General features: G+C 41.7%; 1 protein-coding gene across 1 annotated transcript in view; it reads right to left on the bottom strand.

The window, feature by feature from the left end:
• LOC126295266 (uncharacterized) overlaps positions 1–18,240 on the bottom strand; it is a 710,311-nt gene that overhangs the window by 126,589 nt on the left and 565,482 nt on the right. Inside the window, exons 63-64 of the mRNA XM_049987689.1 lie at positions 14,171–14,349; positions 10,219–10,408 (exon numbers count right to left, since the gene is read on the bottom strand). Coding sequence (XP_049843646.1) covers positions 10,219–10,408; positions 14,171–14,349 — 369 coding nt within the window. The remainder of the gene's footprint in view (positions 1–10,218; positions 10,409–14,170; positions 14,350–18,240) is intronic.

The following is an 18,240-nucleotide window of genomic DNA, read 5'->3' as shown; positions in this document are numbered from 1 at the left end:
GACCTCAGCCTTCACCGGATGTAATTTACCCCACCACCCCTCCGTGCCTAGTTTAAAAGCAGATTAATCCTGGTGCTGTTGATTCTTCATGAAAGTATCAATGACCTACTTAATACCTGAGGTCCATTCTATCTGACATTTTGCCCACCATGCCTAGAATAGCTTTCAATCACCCTATCAATCTTGAAAATAACGCTCCTTCCGCACCTGTCTCTCTACCCTACAGCTCCTACTTCTGTAACCGTCCCTACGGTAAGACTCGCCCTATGCACTCTCCTACCACCAACTACAGCAGCCCTGTAACTGGCAAAACATATACTATAAAAGGGAAAGCCACCTGTGAAACGACACGTCACATACCAGCTGTTATGTAGACATTGGCATGGCTACCACCAAGTTGAAACTTCCTGGCAGATTAAAACTGTGTGCCCGACCGAGACTCGAACTCGGGACCTTTGCCTTTCGCGGGCAAGTGCTCCACCGACTGAGCTACCCAAGCATGACTCACGCCCCGTCCTCACAGCTTTACTTCTGCTAGTACCTCGTCTCCTACCTTCCAAACTTTACACACAGTTTTAATCTGCCAGGAAGTTTCATATCAGCGCACACTCCGCTGCAGAGTGAAAATCTCATTCTACCACCAAGTTATTAGTTACGGTGAATGGGAAGAGGCAGAGGGTGTATACTGGCAACACACAATATGCTGCTGCAGACCATCCTGCGCAACATGACCGAAGTGACCTCGGTTCCTGTTTCCCCGCGCCATCTGGATTCTTCCCGAGACACCATCTTCTCCGAACTCTGCATGTGGGAACTAGCACTACACACGTCCTCGGTTCTCGGCACAAACCTGGCGTTAATTTATGTTAATTTCTTTGGCCTCAGTGTTTCTTCATAGTAACTATTCCTTTATTCATTTCCTTTTATCTTTCATTTTCTGACCTGTCTATTTTTTGCAATCTGCCTCACATACAATACACTTACTTTTTGCTCTTATTAAGTCATGCACGAAGTTTTGGCAGTAATCTCTGTCTGTGCATTACCCACCCTTCCACTTCTAAGATCGTAGGTTTTCAAATCTCTTCCAGTGCAGCCCCTCCCCCCCCCCTCCCCCCCAACAGTCGTCTTCCCATCTCGTCCCTTCTACTAACTGTCCCCTGACCTGGTGTTCTGGGCAACTTAACTCTAATCCTTTTCCTTCACCCCTCTCTCTTCCCCTTCAACTCTCATGCCAGAAGAAGGAGACACTGGCTCTGAAAGTTTGAAAATTTTAATAACTTTTATATATGTGTTCTTCTGCCACCACTTGGCAAGTACAGTTTCTATCTATCCTTTTACGTTATAGGATGTGACAGTGACAAAGAAATATGTTTACAAGGTAACGTGAGAGAGAGGGGTATACGTTATTTTAAATGATTACCAAGCTTACTTATGAGATAGTTCCACGCCACTTAATTTTTTTTCTTTTCTTTAGGTGTCAGAACTAACTACTGGTTTCTAACTATTGGTTTTCTGAGATAGGCACTATGGTGCAAAGTGGGTTTGCTGATATTAGCAATGTCACATTACTGAGGGGGAAGGATAGGCAAGGTGCAAGCTACTCGATTCAGGATGGGATCTGATACGCTACCATCAATGTTAAATGGGAGGAGTACTGTGAGCACGAATTGCAGCAAAATTGGCATATGTCCTCTTTTCTTTGATGTTGTTGTTGTTGTTGTTGTTGTCTTCAGTCCTGAGACTGGTTTGATGCAGCTCTCCATGCTACTCTATCCTGTGCAAGCTGCTTCATCTCCCAGTACCTACTGCAACCTACATCCTTCTGAATCTGCTTAGTGTACTCATCTCTCGGTCTCCCTCTACGATTTTTACCCTCCACGCTGCCCTCCAATGCTAAATTTGTGATCCCTTGATGCCTCAAAACATGTCCTACCAACCGATCCCTTCTTCTAGTCAAGTTGTGCCACAAACTTCTCTTCTCCCCAATCCTATTCAATACCTCCTCATTAGTTACGTGATCTATCCACCTTATCTTCAGTATTCTTCTGTAGCACCACATTTCGAAAGCTTCTATTCTCTTCTTGTCCAAACTAGTTATCGTCCATGTTTCACTTCCATACATGGCTACACTCCAAACAAATACTTTCAGAAACGACTTCCTGATACATAAATCTATATTAGATGTTAACAAATTTCTCTTCTTCAGAAACGCTTTCCTTGCCATTGCCAGTCTACATTTTATATCCTCTCTACTTCGACCATCATCAGTTATTTTACTTCCTAAATAGCAAAACTCCTTTACTACTTTAAGTGTCTCATTTCCTAATCTAATTCCCTCAGCATCACCCGATTTAATTTGACTACATTCCATTATCCTCGTTTTGCTTTTGTTAATGTTCATCTTATATCCTCCTTTCAAGACATTGTCCATTCCGTTCAACTGCTCTTCCAAGTCCTTTGCCTTCTCTGACAGAATTACAATGTCATCGGCGAACCTCAAAGTTTTTACTTCGTCTCCATGAATTTTAATACCTACTCCAAATTTTTCTTTTGTTTCCTTTACTGCTTGTTCAATATACAGATTGAATAACATCGGGGAGAGGCTACAACCCTGTCTCACTCCTTTCCCAACCACTGCTTCCCTTTCATGCCCCTCGACTCTTATGACTGCCATCTGGTTTCTGTACAAATTATAAATAGCCTTTCGCTCCCTGTATTTTACCCCTGCCACCTTTAGAATTTGAAAAAGAGTATTCCAGTCAACATTGTCAAAAGCTTTCTCTAAGTCTACAAATGCTAGAAACGTAGGTTTGCCTTTTCTTAATCTTTCTTCTAAGATAAGTCGTAAGGTCAGTATTGCCTCACGTGTTCCAACATTTCGACGGAATCCAAACTGATCCTCCCCGAGGTCTGCATCTACCAGTTTTTCCATTCGTCTGTAAAGAATTCGCGTTAGTATTTTGCAGCCTTGGCTTATTAAACTGATAGTTCGGTAATTTTCACATCTGTCAGCACCTGCTTTCTTTGGGATTGGAATTATTATATTCTTCTTGAAGTCTGAGGGTATTTCGCCTGTCTCATACATCTTGCTCACCAGCTGGTAGAGTTTTGTCATGACTGGCTCTCCCAAGGCCGTCAGTAGTTCTAATGGGATGTTGTCTACTCCGGGGGCCTTGTTTCGACTCAGGTCTTTCAGTGCTCTTTTCTTTGATAATCTAATAAAACTTTTTTAATTAGTAATTCACTGGCACCAAATGCTAACTGAACACACATTTTACTATGCTTTGGTTAGATCTTGAAACTCAAATATATAACATTGACTCAATAAATAATTATACCTACAAAATATATGCAGACACTGCACTCAATGATAATTAACACAATAATGACTATAAAGCACATAGTAATTAAACCAAATTTAGGGAAGCTTTATGTTATTTGCTTGAATATGTTACCCATCTTTTATTTAATACCATATAAATACCTTCACTTTGTATTAAAGACAAAAAATTATGTGGTGGAAAGTCTGTACTGCAAAGAGAGCAATGAAGTTTAGGAGGGGAGAAAAATTACCTTACAGACAGAAACTTTGTGCCATGGCTACGAACTGTCACGGTTAGGCACGCATATGCCACTGTGAGTGAACCATATATAGTAATTTTACAATGAAACTAGTTGCAGTAATGAAATGAAAAGAATTGGCAAGCTTAAGCATTTTACAAGAACATGCTAGCACTATGTATATATCTGAATATGATGTACAATTATGTCTGAAGTAGACAATGGAACTGAATACATCGGGAAGAATTGGCGCGCATACATGATAAAATCTGTGCTGCTTGTTCATATCTATATCAGTCTTCTCCTTTGCTTAGAACTACGAACAAATTTGTAATTTATCATTGCTCTGGCTTATAACCACCATCCACAGCCATATATTCATCTACATTTGCTAGCTTTATAATTAATTACCTCACTTGTTACTGGTTAACTAAATTTTTTTAGCCATTTGTTTAGTTACTGTAGTTGTCACATATGTATCTGTATTGCTAGCCTTTTCGCTACTTATATTATTTGTCACCAACCAGCTAAATTGCTAGACTTGCTAGACACTGTGCTGTCTTACAATACACTTATTTACCACCAGTTTTGATAATGGACCACCTTCACAGAGGAAAAATATCTTCAAATGGCATACACATGCTGTTTAACCAGAAAAGTATATGCCGTTGCTGGTTTGAAAACTTAAGAAAATGAGCTGCTCTGATCAACTCTTGTGTGTTAACTTAGTGGGTCTTCTCGGCCTGAACAATGGCGCTGTGCCATTGCTGCTGTTACATGTTTTCATTGTTGTTCTATGCTCGGTCAAGTTGTGTTATGGCGTTAAGTATCTTTTCTTACATTTTCAAGTCAGCAATAGGGTACACTTTTCTGGTTAAATAGCATGTGTATGCCACGTGAAGTTATCACAGTAGATATTTTTTCCACTTCGAAGATGGGCCACGATTGAAACTAGTAGTGAATAAATGTGTTGTAAGGCAGCACAGTGTGCATCAAGCATTTCTCCTAGTGTTTAACGAACACTTCTTCCACTTTATGCAAGAGTTATTAGGAAAGCAAGGTCCAAATTGCCACAGGTAATCAAATGTCGTGCGAACAATTAAAATGCACAGACTCCCAGTGTGCCTAGTTTGTCAGACAATGCCATTTGCGTTGGTGTTGTCACAGTATTGAATTCAAAATGTTTAAAGCAACTGAGCAGCCTGCCAACTGTTAAAAACTGTTAGTGATTTAACTTCTGACAACAGAGGAAATAAATCGACATATACGTATGGTGCACAGCCCCGACATGTCGAGTGACAGCAGTGTGTAAGTCGGTGACAGCTTTTAAGGACGAACGTGAATATGTTCTCGATGAACTGCAATGAGGCTGACTGTCAAGTGATCTCAAAAGATTTTGATTTCAACTTTACCACTGAAATTTCCAAATGTGGACGATTCGTGAGGACTGGCAATTCACAATTTCAATTTTGCCACTGGAATTTCCAAATGTGGATAGAATAACTTTGAACGAAATTGTCACTAAAAACTGCTATTCTACAAATTGTGTGCACAACGGTTTCTCGAGCTGTTTAATGAGAAAGAAAAAAATGGAAAGATGGGATTGTGCTATCGCTTTTTGGACCAGTGCCATAAGAAGAATGATCAATTTTTAGAGAAAACTGTCACAGGGGATGAGGCATGGGTTTCTGAGAAGGCCTCAAAGAGTCAAAATGTCAGTCAAGGAATGGCATCACATGACATCACCAATCAAAATCTAGGGAAATTGGACAATCTAAATGCAACGTTATGGCCACTGTGTTTTGGGATAGACACAGAGTCTTTTCAGTCAAGTTTATGCAGCAAGGACAACAATAAATGCAGCCACTTGCTGAGCTACCCTGACTAAACTTTGATGTTAAATATGGCACAAGCAAAGTGGACTTCTGACATCTGGAGTCTCGTTGCTCCCTGACAATGCTAGACCCCCATTTTGCCATTCGTGCCCAAAATATGATCAGATATTTTGAAGGGGAACAGACTGTCCGTCCACCGTACATTCCAGAACAGGTGCCAAGTGATTTTCACTTGTTCCTCTGCCTCAAGGAGTCTCTTGGCAGCAAGCACATTGCAACAGACAAAGAGGTGAAAGAAGGAGTTAAAGACTGGTTATCTGCATAGGCAGCAGTCGTGTATAACTAAGGGATACAAAAACTTTTACAACATTTTAAAATGTTTAAACAAATATTTTAACCACATATAAAAACGGAAGCAAGCTGTAACTAATTAAATAAAAAAAAGTTTTTTTAAAAGTTGTGACGGTTCGTGCTTTATACAAAATCATACCTTACTTTCCAAATAACCCCAGTATACCGTATTTACTCAAATCTAAGCCGCACTTTTTTTCCGGTTTTTGTAATCCAAAAAACTGCTACGGCTTAGAATTGAGTGTAAAGTAAACGGAAGTTCTGAAAAATATTGCTAGGTGCCGCCACAACTAACTTCTGCTGTCGAATATATGCACTACTACAGATGCATGCTTTGCAGGCACAAAGATAAATACTGGCACCAAAACCTCTGCATCAGTAAATAAATTAAAAGAAAACGTAGACATTATGCCATGTATTATTTTGTGTTTGCTGCTATTTCATTTAAATCCTGTCTGTCTAATAAACTACGAAATTAGAGTGAGACAACGGCAAACGCGGTACAATATACATATCATGTCATGTTTACATTCGTATTATTCTTATGCCTAATAGTGATACAGTCAGAAATGAAGCATGGAAATTGACTAGATTTTTAAATCTAAGATGACTCTAATTTCTGAGCAGAATTTAATGTACTAAAGAGGCGTCTGCAAAGATTTTCGAACGGAGAAAAATTTTCACTAAACTCTCATTCAGAACATCACCTATCATACACAGTCTATTATTTGGTTCTCGTTGATCATTATCAAAGAAAGCAGCAATGTAAGTAACAACAAATAGCAGTCTCTTGCCATTGTTTCGCTAGCGAGACAATTCCTCTCTTTTTTTAATTGTAAGTGGTGGTAGTGCGCACGAAAGCAAGCCGTGCTGCGAGCGGCGACAGGTCATAAACAGTCATTATCAGAAAGTGACAAACGATGCATGACGCAGTACAGTAATGCATTTTCAGCTTAGAGTGACACAAACACCTATAACAAAGAGAATAGCACTTATAAGATCAAGTCAAAATAAGCATTCGATGCAAACCAGACGAAGCACCTGAAAAAGGATGGTTCCCGTATCAATATGGACGGAGCACCTGACACATAGCAGTGGCTACTTGGTAAAGCTTAACTGTTAAGATTATGACTCTAACCAAACCAATGTAGCTGTATCTTCATCCATTCGACCGATATTGTGTCTCATATTACAATGGACCAACTTTGCTTTGACTTGGATGTGTGGTCTAAAACTTTTCTCTCCCCTTGAATTTAGAGTCTTAAATTTCAGGTGCAGCTTAGAGTCGGGAAATATCTTTTATCCTGACTTTGAGTCTCATTTTTCAGGTGCGGCTTTGATTCGAGTGCGGCTTAGATTCGAGTAAATACGGTATACATGGTTCTGTCTAGTCAATTTTATAATGGGGGTCATATGTAAAATCACGTATATCATGATTATATGGCCTGGAAAGGATGATGAAATGTTGGACATACCATGGTGACACTTTCTGTGTGTCTACTGGGGGCACAAATTTGGGCTGTGAGAACAAGGACTTTAATCAAAATGAAAAAAAATAAAAACATGCCAAATATTACTAACCTCTGAAACATAACACAAACTTGTATTTATTACATCAAAAATAAAAAACTGCAAACTCCAGGTAGGAATATCAACAATGTAGGAAAAAGATAGATTGCTACTTATCGTAAAGAAGACACATCAAATTGTGGACAGACATGATTAAAAGACACTCACATGTACCTTTTGGCCACAGCCTTCGTCAATAAAGACAGACACACACACACACACACACACACACACACACACACACACACACACACACAAAAAAAAGAAGAAGAGACCGACATCATGTGGGATGCAAGCAGCAATTTGGAGGGGTGGGGAAGGGGAAGGGACAGTAATATATGGGTGGGGACAGAGATGAACGCTGCCCAGTTCAGTGTGCAGGAACCAGACTGCTGATGGGCACACAGTGACGTGGTTGTGGGGCAGGGAGGTGGGGGAAAAGGAACAAGAAGGATTGGATGGATGCCTTGGCAGAGAGCTGTAAATACACAAGGTGGGAGACGAGTGTGGGAGGAGATGATAGGACAGAGGGGGTGGTACTGTTGCGTGGAGGGTGTGGGGACAGTATGTTACCATAGGTTGAAGCTGGGATAATTATGGGAGTGTACTGAAGAGCCAAAGAAGCTGGTACAACTGTGCAGTTAAGTAGTGCTGGAGGGAACTGATACCGCGAATTCTGCAGGGCTGTCCATAAATCTGTAAGAGTACGAAGGGTTGGAGATCTCTTCTGAACAGCACGCTACAATACATCCCACATATGATCAATAATGTTCATGTCTTGGCAGTTTGGTAGCCAGCGGAAGTGTTTAAACTCAGAAGAGACACTCTGTAGCAATTCTGGACGTGTGGGGCATTTCACTGTCTGCTGGAATTGCCCAAGTCCATCAGAATGCACAGCGGACATGAATGGGTGCAGGTGATCAGACACAATACTTACTTATGTGTCACCTGTCAGAGTTTTATCTAGACATGTCACGGGTCCCGTATCACTCCAACTGCACACACCCCACACCAGCTTGAACAGTCCCCTGCTGATATACAGGCTCCACGGATTCGAGAGGTTGTCTCCATACCGGTACACGTCCACCCCCTCGATACGATTTGAAACGAGACTCGTCTGACCGGGCGACATGTTCCCACTCATCAACAGTCCAATGTCGGTGTTGACAGGCCCAGGCGAGGCATAAAGCTTCGTGTCGTGCAGTCGTCGAGGGTACACGAGTGGGCCTTTGGCTCCGAAAACCGGTATCGGTGATGTTTCGTGGAATGATTTTCACACTGACAATTGTTGATGGCCCAGCACTGGAATCTGCTGCAGTTTGGAGAAGGGTTGCATTTATGTCACACTGAACAATTCTCTTCAGTCGTCGTCACTTACATTCTTACAGGATCTTTTTCCAGCAGCGGCATCAATGTCGGAAATATGACGATGTACCGGATACCTGATATTCGTGATACACTCGTGGAATGGTCGTAAGGGAAAATCTCCACTTCGTCGCTACCTCGGAGATGCTGTGCCCATCGCTCCCGAGTGCTGACTATAACACCACATCCGAACTCACTCAAATCTCGATAACCTGCCACTGTAGCAGCAATAACCCATCTTACAACTGCGCCAGATACTTGTTGTCCGATATACGATTTACCGACCGCACCACTGTATCCTGCCTGTTTACATATCTCTGTATTTGAATACGCATGCCTATACCAGTTTCTTTGGCACTTCATTATGTAAATGTGGACTGTCAAAAAATGTGCTAGCTAAGTTTAGTTAATGGACGGTTTCTGTGATATACAGTCTGTGTCGGTTCATTTAGTGAATACATTGGAAACTTCCAAGCCAAATATGTGTCAACATTGTCATTTAACTGGTTAGGAATTTAATCTATGGTCCAATTCATGTGTTTTATAAAAGCTGCAGGCAAGATTACTGGAAATTTAAATTTGTTGTGAGAAAGCAGATATACACATTCTGTCAAAGCAGCATTAAACGTGACAAGTTATGTTAAGGTCCAAGTAAGCACTTTAAACTGGAAAGGTATCTGTACCGATAAAAGTGAGGAATTATCAATACGCAAGCATTCTACCAACCAATTGCAACTCCAGACATTAGTGGTAAATATTTTGTTACAATTCCATTTTTTAACATACATGTGGCAAAGAGGGAATTGTTATATCATCCTTATTAGCCCCATAAGCTGCCTCGTTGCACAGTCCACTCTAGCAGACAGTCATCAGTTGCACACACGTGACTATTGTGTCGACATCGTAACACAATGTAACGGAGTAACGCCAGTAGATCGAGTATCGAAGACATTCTCGAGACTGTTTCGTAGAAGAGAGAATTTTGTGTGAAGCTTGTCCTTTGTACTCTGACTTGCACACTAGAACAATAGTGTGTGAAACCCAGCCACAACTCGACCAAACTGCAGAACATACAAAATTCTTTTCTAGGAAAAGTCACGACGTGACAAAACTTCACGTTTTCAACAAAAACCTACCACAAGATGACAAAGTGCAGAGATTCACACAAAGCAACAAAACTTTGACGATGTACCTGACATTCGAGCCAATGTGACACGCAAGTTGAACACCTGAAAGAAGAAATTTTCTGAGGGTTTCACACGGCTGTACAAATGATTTGTGCATTGTACTCAAAAGGAGGGGCCAACTTGAACATTTGAAGTATTAAAACCACCATCACACCAATAAATTTTTTGGGATGACAATGTGTAAACAATTGCAACGAATCTCATATTAATAAGAATGTGACGCGATATCTAAGGTTTCCGAGGATACGCCACGCTACAAGGTACTGAGCTGCACGAGGGAGTCCCCTTTGCCTCCAGTGGTGGCAGTGGCGGCAGCAGGAGCTCGGAGCTCCGAGGGCCCCAACTCTCACCCGGTGGCAGTCTCCGGCAGCTGCAGACGCTCCGACAGGCCGGTGTGACGTCGCTGCAGGTGCCGGCGTAGGCTGCAGCGCGTGTGATATCGGCGGACGGTTACCGACGTCGCCGGGGTCCTGAGGAACGGGTGCTCCTCACGCCGGTGGTGAAATCTGCCGTTCTCCGACACGTCTCCGTACTGCGGGTCTGCAACAGACAAATACGGGAACTGTTTGGCAGGCGAGTCGTCCGAGCACACCTGAAGACCTTCGCCTCTGCGGAACGTAATCTCACAGGTAGATGGAATCTCCTCGGGTTATCGGGTGATTTGTGACTTCGCTACGTCTCACCGAGTTACCTACTCTTCCTACCTAGTACTTCAGGTTGTAGCGGGACTTTGAATTTCGCCGCGCTACACTCATTCCCTCAGATATAAATTATACCGCTGCAGCTGTATGAGCACTCGATGGCAGAGAAAATATTTATACGAAAATGAAGGCACAAAAATTGTAACTCTTTTTTCTTTCTACACGCTATTGTCTCTTGAGAGCGAAAGCTTAACTTCACTTATTCGCTAGTCTCGGTATGTTTCAGATGTAAAAACTTATTGGTGTGCAGACTTACAGTATTGTGGAAGCTTGTATGAAATTTAGAGGATGGATGCAGCCATAAAATATATTGCATTCAAGATCAAGATGGTTTTAATTTGTAGACATTAGTCATTCCTGGACGATGAAATTTACTGCAAGATTTTAGAGCATCTACAACTTTTTCAGGCAGAAATGAAGCAGGAGACTGTTGGCGAACAAGACCTGAACACCGCACGAGAGAAGACATATTAACTTGGTAACAAATGTACTGTTATCTATGGATTTCCCCCTGTTAATCACATTTTGTTGTCATCTGTTCTCTTTCAAATAATTTTTTTTTTTTTTTTTTTTTGTAGAAATTGGTTTGACTATTGCTCAGAAACGCCTCAAGGACCACCCCAACAATAGCTTTTCCAAATCACGAAGTCCGATAGCTTTTCTGTAATACGAAGTCTGATTTGCATTTCATTCTTTCCCTTTTTCACGGTCATTAACAATTTTAAAACCCATTTTTATTCGCCATTTCTACCCACATTTTCAACCTTTTCTTTTTCTTTCTTCTCTTTTTCCTTTTTATTAGGCACTACAGGGTGACGTGTCAGGTTCACACCTTTACAAATGCCTGAACGTAAACTCACTTCTCGAGGGCTTAACAGGTGGGCCAAACACATGTCTCCGGAAGAGGTTTCACGGCCGACGCCGCAGAGGGCTCTGACTGGCCAATGCTGCCTGCCCCATTCTACCCACTGCATTCACCACTTTCTCGTTGGCACGTTCCCTACGCATTTTTGTTAATGCCACATTCTGTGTAGATTTCAGTTGGGGATTGCCACCAAGGTTGCCAAGAATGTCCCATGCTTGCACTTCCACTGCCTCTCCAACGGGTCAAATCCCAGAAACCGTAGGCACGGCCTGCCACTACTGTGTGCCTTTCGTCGGTGTCACCGCAGCCTCGGACGGAATAAGGTCCCGTGTCGCGCCGACACTGTTGGAGGATTTACTCGCGAAAGAGACAGTGGAAAGATGGACATGTCACGATCTCATTAACCGAACAGTAGTTTACGACAGCTCCGCACGGGATGAGGTGTCGGCAAAAATAAGTCGGGTACACTCTCGTGTGAAACCGGCAGGAGCAGCAGGCAGCAGGCAGCACAGGAAGGCGGCACCAGGGCTCGATCCATCAGCTCTCCGCGCAGGAGTCTGCAGTTGCAGTGTTATGTGGCTTTATGCTTAATTACAGACTTACCATTTTATCAGCTGATTTGTTTTCACCATGTAACGCCCGCGGTTTACGCCCTCCTTTGTCACTGAGCGATGTATCACTTTTCGTTCTGATGTCGCAACTCTTCCTTTCCTATATCTTTACTACTTTTTATCTATATGAATGATGAACTATTGGTTTTACGTTTGACCCCTTTTTAATAACTGTGGAAGTATTGCAGGCCTCGAGTCCCACCTAATGTGTCACCCGCCTATACGTTTTATGTGAACCTTTCGAGACTCGATCGATCAGTTTACAAAGAGAAAGCAGAATATCTCTTCCTTTGACGTCGTCCGACAACGACCTAGGAAGCTCGACGCCCTCGCAGCCCGGGCTCTTCCGCGGCTCGCGGTAGTTTGCGGCATTCGTTTTATTCCTCGCCCATTTGCCGCTACGTTGAACTTTCGTAGTGATCGTCAGGCGATGTCTTCCACATTATCTGCAACATTAATAAACTTTCTTCCCACAGTATTTCCGAAAACCCAAAATCAAACTTAAAGAACATAATAATAATAACTGTTCTTACAATTATTCGTATAAGTCTTGGTCGATTTAATGAGGGGCGGGACAGGCCTAAGCCTTGCGACACCACACAGTCTAACCGCTATATATGAACAGACCGGACACGAACCCGACACTTCATCCGATACGGCTCGGGAAACTTGTCAAAAGGTCGTAACGTGATGCCAGGACTCGCCGATGTCCAGAGAAGACTTCGTCACTGAAATTCTCCGGGACAGCTGGTACTCCTATCTGGTCAGTTGTTAGAGCGCATTATGTCCATCTGAGTTACTCCTTAACCCTGGTTTACACTGTAATGAATGGAAATGAATAAAAGCAAATGAGCATTCTCAGAAAATTCAGCACTGTCCATTACCATTTGCTCACACCTGTGAACAATCGATTACACGAGACAAATATGAAGAGAAAGACAATAACCGGTGTAGTCCGCAAATGCTGCATTATTGTATTTTTATGCTTATAACTGGCACACAGTACATAGCACTTTACAGCTAAAGACACAAAGCAAAATCTCGATATGTCGAGAGGATTATTTTGCACAGCGAATGGACTGTTTTTGATTAAGTAAGCAAAAGTCTTAGGAAATGATGAATTTATATGTATGAATCTGTACGTAAGTGTGAAATGCGGGGAATAGTGCACTTAACACTAAATTGCAGCTTCAGCTGTCCTTAGCATGCTTTTTACGGACTACACATTACAAATTACAACTAGTAAAGAAATCTGATACAGTTCTATAAAAGGGAGTATAAACAGTGCAACTGTGGTATTAATTTTAGGTTTGTTTAGTCAGAAACCTTTCCATATCCAGCTTTAGTTCAGTGCTTCCTGCAGTAACATCTCATCTCAGTACTGAGTCATGTGATGATCCTGATTGTAACTGTTGTTATTATGAGTGAGGTACAATCTTGCTTTCTATGACTACTGGTTTGTGCATTACTGATAACTACTGCTACCCACAACTTAGATTGTCCCTTATTCGTATGCATCCAGTGTGCTATACAAAGGGAACCTTAATGAAAATCACGACAACAACTAATATTCATTTTGCTTGAACATAATATTTCAAATCAATGTGCTTATTTGGGCTGGCAACCATTCAGTTTTTCATTTGTATATGAACTTTACTACTTTCATTATCCCCAAAGTAAAAGCCTGTTTACTTTTTCTATCAATTACAATCTATTCAAAATTACTGTCCAATACCCTCATCCTTTAGACACACACACCCTCCCAGAGGGTAACACTGATTTGTGTCACAGCAAGCAAGTGTTATACACTCCCATTAGTGTATATAATGAGGTCAGAACAAAGTCAGGCATGTTGATTCGAGCAAAAATTTTCTGATAACATGTCAGAAAGCCATCACTGTGGAGATACGGCTATTAAATGACAGCCAATCGATGAGGCCAAAATGAGTACATCGAATGTGGAGGCAATGGAGGCCCATATACAGTGCAACAGTAGACACAAATGACAACACAGCCCGTGGCCGGAGTACGTAAGGGTGTATGAGGAGGGCACCAAGACGAGTGTAGAGAAAGAGATCGATGTGACGTCGTTTCCAGCTGCTCTGTCACCAACCGAGGGACTCACCAAGTGTCCAGTAGTTGCAGCATCTGGCCTTGTCGTCGCCACCCTCCAGCGGCACTTTGACGAAGCACTTGTGGTACCACAGGCACCAGCGTACCGAGTTCCGCCAGATCTTCTTCTTGTCTCTGAAGTACGGGAAGCGACTCGTGATGTAGGTGTAGATTTCCGGCACCGTCAATCTCCTGACGGACAAACAAAAGCACGTGTCACAATCTGGATCGTCCACAGGATAATTCGAGTTAGGGGCAGGGGGGACATATACTGTGTATGCCCAACAAGTCCTCATACACCCACCGACACTGTACAATTGGAGAAATAAATTGTAGTTTCACAGATTCCCCTGCTTTTAAGTTGATAAGAAGTGCTGTTGTCAGTATTGTATTGTCTGATTTTATTTACTTATAATACCAGGAACCACAACTTTATGACATTCTACCACCTTGGAAGCAAAGTACCAATTGCTGGAGATTATATATATAATCTAAAAACAAAGAAGCTGTAACTTACCAAACAAAAGCGCGTTGGTATGTTGATACACACACACACACACACACACACACACACACACACACACACACACACACACACACACAAACACACAAACACACACACACACACACACACACACACACACACACACTCACTCTCTCTTCAAGCTTCGCAACCCACGGTTGCTTCATCAGGAAAGAGGGAAAGACGAAATGAGGCCCAACCTCTTTGCATTTACATATGTCTGCCCGTGTCTGTATATTATGTGCGGATGGATATATATGTGTGTGTGTGTGTGTGTGTGTGTGTGTGTGTGTGTGTGTGTGTGTGTGTGTGTGTGTGAGGGGGGGGGGGGGGGGGCCAACGCACACGCGCGCGCGTGCGTGCGGTGGTGTATACCTGTCCTTTTTTCCCCCCTAAGATAAGTCTTTCCGTTCCCAGGATTGGAATGACTCCTTAAACTCTCCCTTAAAACCCACATCATTTCGTCTTTCCCTCTCCTTCCCTCTTTCTTGATGAAGCAACTGTGGGTTGCGAAAGCTTGAAATTTGTGTGTGTGTTTTTTATTGTTTATATTGTCTCTATCATCATACCAACACTTTTGTTTGGTAACTTACAGCTTCTTTGTTTTTAGATATATTTTTCCTACATGGAATGTTTCCCTATATATATAGTACAGGCAAACTGGGCATTCCTGGCACACAGAAATCACCTAGCACCTAAATTGGTCTTAACGGGAGGGGGGATTACTGAACACGTGTATTTGGAGCACTGTATTTATGTTAGTGAGTCACAAACAGTGAGGAAACCATAAAAGAATAGAATCAAAGCCTTTCTGATGTGGTAAAATAAAATGATGTTGAAAATTAAGAGACACTCGAGATAGAAAATGGGGAGGGGTTTTCTGCAGAATCGGTGAAGAAAGAAGTGTACAGAAAGGTCAGACGAGAAGAAGGATCAGGATGATAGGATATGTATTGAGACATCAGGGTACAGATAGGAATTGTAGAGAGGGTAAGAAGTGTACGAAAAAGACCGTAACTGGAATACAAGCGACAAATTTCTGAGAATGTTCAATGCAAGAACTATTCTGAGATAAGAGGTTGGGACTGAAGATCTAGAAGTGGGCAGCTTCAAACCAATCTAAAGGACTGATGAGTCATGACACTACAAAAAAGTTTACAGAATGTTGGTTAGAAAATTTATAAACAGAAGAATTGTAAAATTAATGATACATGAAGAAAATCTGTGAGAGAGGGGAGGAATAAACAATATAAATCACAAAAAGAATATCAAGTACTACAAAGAAATTCTGTACAGAATCTAAGCATTGTCTGACAAGGAAACATTGCAAGCTGGCTTTCAACACTTGGGGTTATCGCCTGGTATTTTCAGTCCTGCTGGAAGCCTGTTGAAAATGAGCACTGCTGAACAGCACACACTTCTCTGTGTGTTGCTTAAAGAAATATTACCTGAGAGCAAATAATTCTTTATGTCTAGTGATCACTGAATGAATGTTGCAGTTCCTTCTGGATGGGCTGACACTGTCAACAAACAAACCCCACGACGGAGTATATACGTTCAGTGATGGCAGTGTTAAGATTCTGAGACACCTCGACAACAGCCTACGCAATCCTCGCAAGCTGACACCGTGTATCTATACGTTTTCCAGGCTGGAAATGAACTCTGTGAGTGCAAAGAGTTCCGCCACATCTTTCTTCCATCAAAGCTTTCAGTCTACTACCCTAAGTCCTGAAATACTAAATTAGTCATTTCACCAACAGTCTGATCAGCTCAGGACACTAAACTCTCGCTCTTATATCAGAAACTGTATGTGCTGTATTTGATAATAACTAAGCTTTAATCTTCTGTCTAAGAGATACCTGCTGATGATGATAACTATTCTATCAAACACATCATTTACATTTCACAGCTCGTGTCATCTGCAAAGATAAAAAAGTTTGAGTTACGTGTCACGTTTAGCGGCATATCTTCGATATACACTAAGAAATCCCATATTGTTTAAATTTGTGCAAGTATTATACGGGCCATACAATCAATTGCTTTTGTTAAATAAAGGACAATACGAGGCTTTTCCAGAAATTCAGAGTATCTAATTCTTTAAAAATGGAAAAGACCATAAACTTTTGAAGATTTACAAAATTACTGGTCTGGATCAAGCACTGTTTTCAAATGTAGTCTCAGCGTATTTTTCAAGCAGAGGGATGAGCTCACTGAAACCTTCATCGAAAACCCTCCCACCCTTTCCTCGGCCCATTGCTTGATAGCACTCTGAACATTATCACTGATATAAATTCTGTTTTCACCCATAAACAACTTCAGGGAAGTGCAAAGATGAACATATGTAGGTGTCATACCAGGACTTTGAGCAAGGTGGTTGATAGTCCAATGTTGCTTTGTGGCACTGACTCCATGAGGATGTGCACTGTCATACAGCAAGCTAATTTCCTTTATTATCATTCACCTTCTTGTTTTGTTCTGAACATCCTCTGTCATTTCTTTAGGGCTTTCCATACACTGCTGTTTCTTCCTGGGGGGAAAATTTCAAAGAGAAGAATCCCAATACAGTGCCAAAAGTCAGAGCTGATGTTTCTTCTAAAGCAACGGCTTTTAATTTTTTTGCTGGTGGTTAGGAGGGATGTTGCCACAGCAATGAATGTCTTTCCATCCCAGGTTTGAGGCCAGCCATCGACGTTTCACTGCCAGTCACAACAGAGTCCAGAAATTGATCACCTGCCACTTGAAAGTGCTTCAGAAATTCCTGATTCATCTGACTTTGTGTTGATATGTGAGCTGGGTTCTGAAGGTGGCAGGGGTAAAATACAGGGAGCGAAAGGCTATTTACAATTTGTACAGAGAGCAGATGGCAGTTATGAGTTGAAGAACATGAAAGGGAAGCAGTGATTGGAAGGGAGTGAGACAGGGTTGTAGCCTATCCCCGATGTTACTCAATCTGTATATTGAGCAAGCAGTGAAGGAAAAAAAGGAAAAAAAAAATTAGAGTAGGTATTAAAAATCTATGGAGCAGAAATAAAAACTTTGAGGTTCACCGATGACGTAATTCTGTCAGCGACAGCAAAGGACTTGGAAGAGCAGTTGAACGGAATGGACAGTGTCTTGAAAGTAGGATATAAGATGAACATCAACAAAAGCAAAACGAGGATAATGAAATGTAGTCGAATTAAATAGGGTGATGCTGCGGGAATTAGATTAGGAAATGAGACACTTGAAGTAGTAAAGGAGTTTCGCTATTTAGGGAGCAAAATAACTGATGATGGTCGAAGTAGAGAGGATATAAAATGTAGACTGGCAGTGGCAAGGAAGGCAATTTTGAAGAAGAGAAATTTGTTAACATCGAGTATAGAAGTCGTTTCTGAAAGTATTTGTATGGAGTGTATCCATGCACGAAAGTGAAACATGGACGATAAATAGTTAAGACAAGAAGAGAATAGAAGCTTTCGAAATGTGGTGCTACAGAAGAATGCTGAAGATTAGATGGGTAGATCATATAACTAATGAGGAGGTATTGAATAGAATTGGGGAGAAGAGGAGTTTGTGGCACA

This window comes from Schistocerca gregaria, chromosome 11, assembly GCF_023897955.1.
Source record: "Schistocerca gregaria isolate iqSchGreg1 chromosome 11, iqSchGreg1.2, whole genome shotgun sequence".
NCBI lineage: Eukaryota > Metazoa > Arthropoda > Insecta > Orthoptera > Acrididae > Schistocerca > Schistocerca gregaria.
Note: the sequence above shows the minus strand (reverse complement) of the source record. Positions and strands in the feature narration are given on the sequence as shown.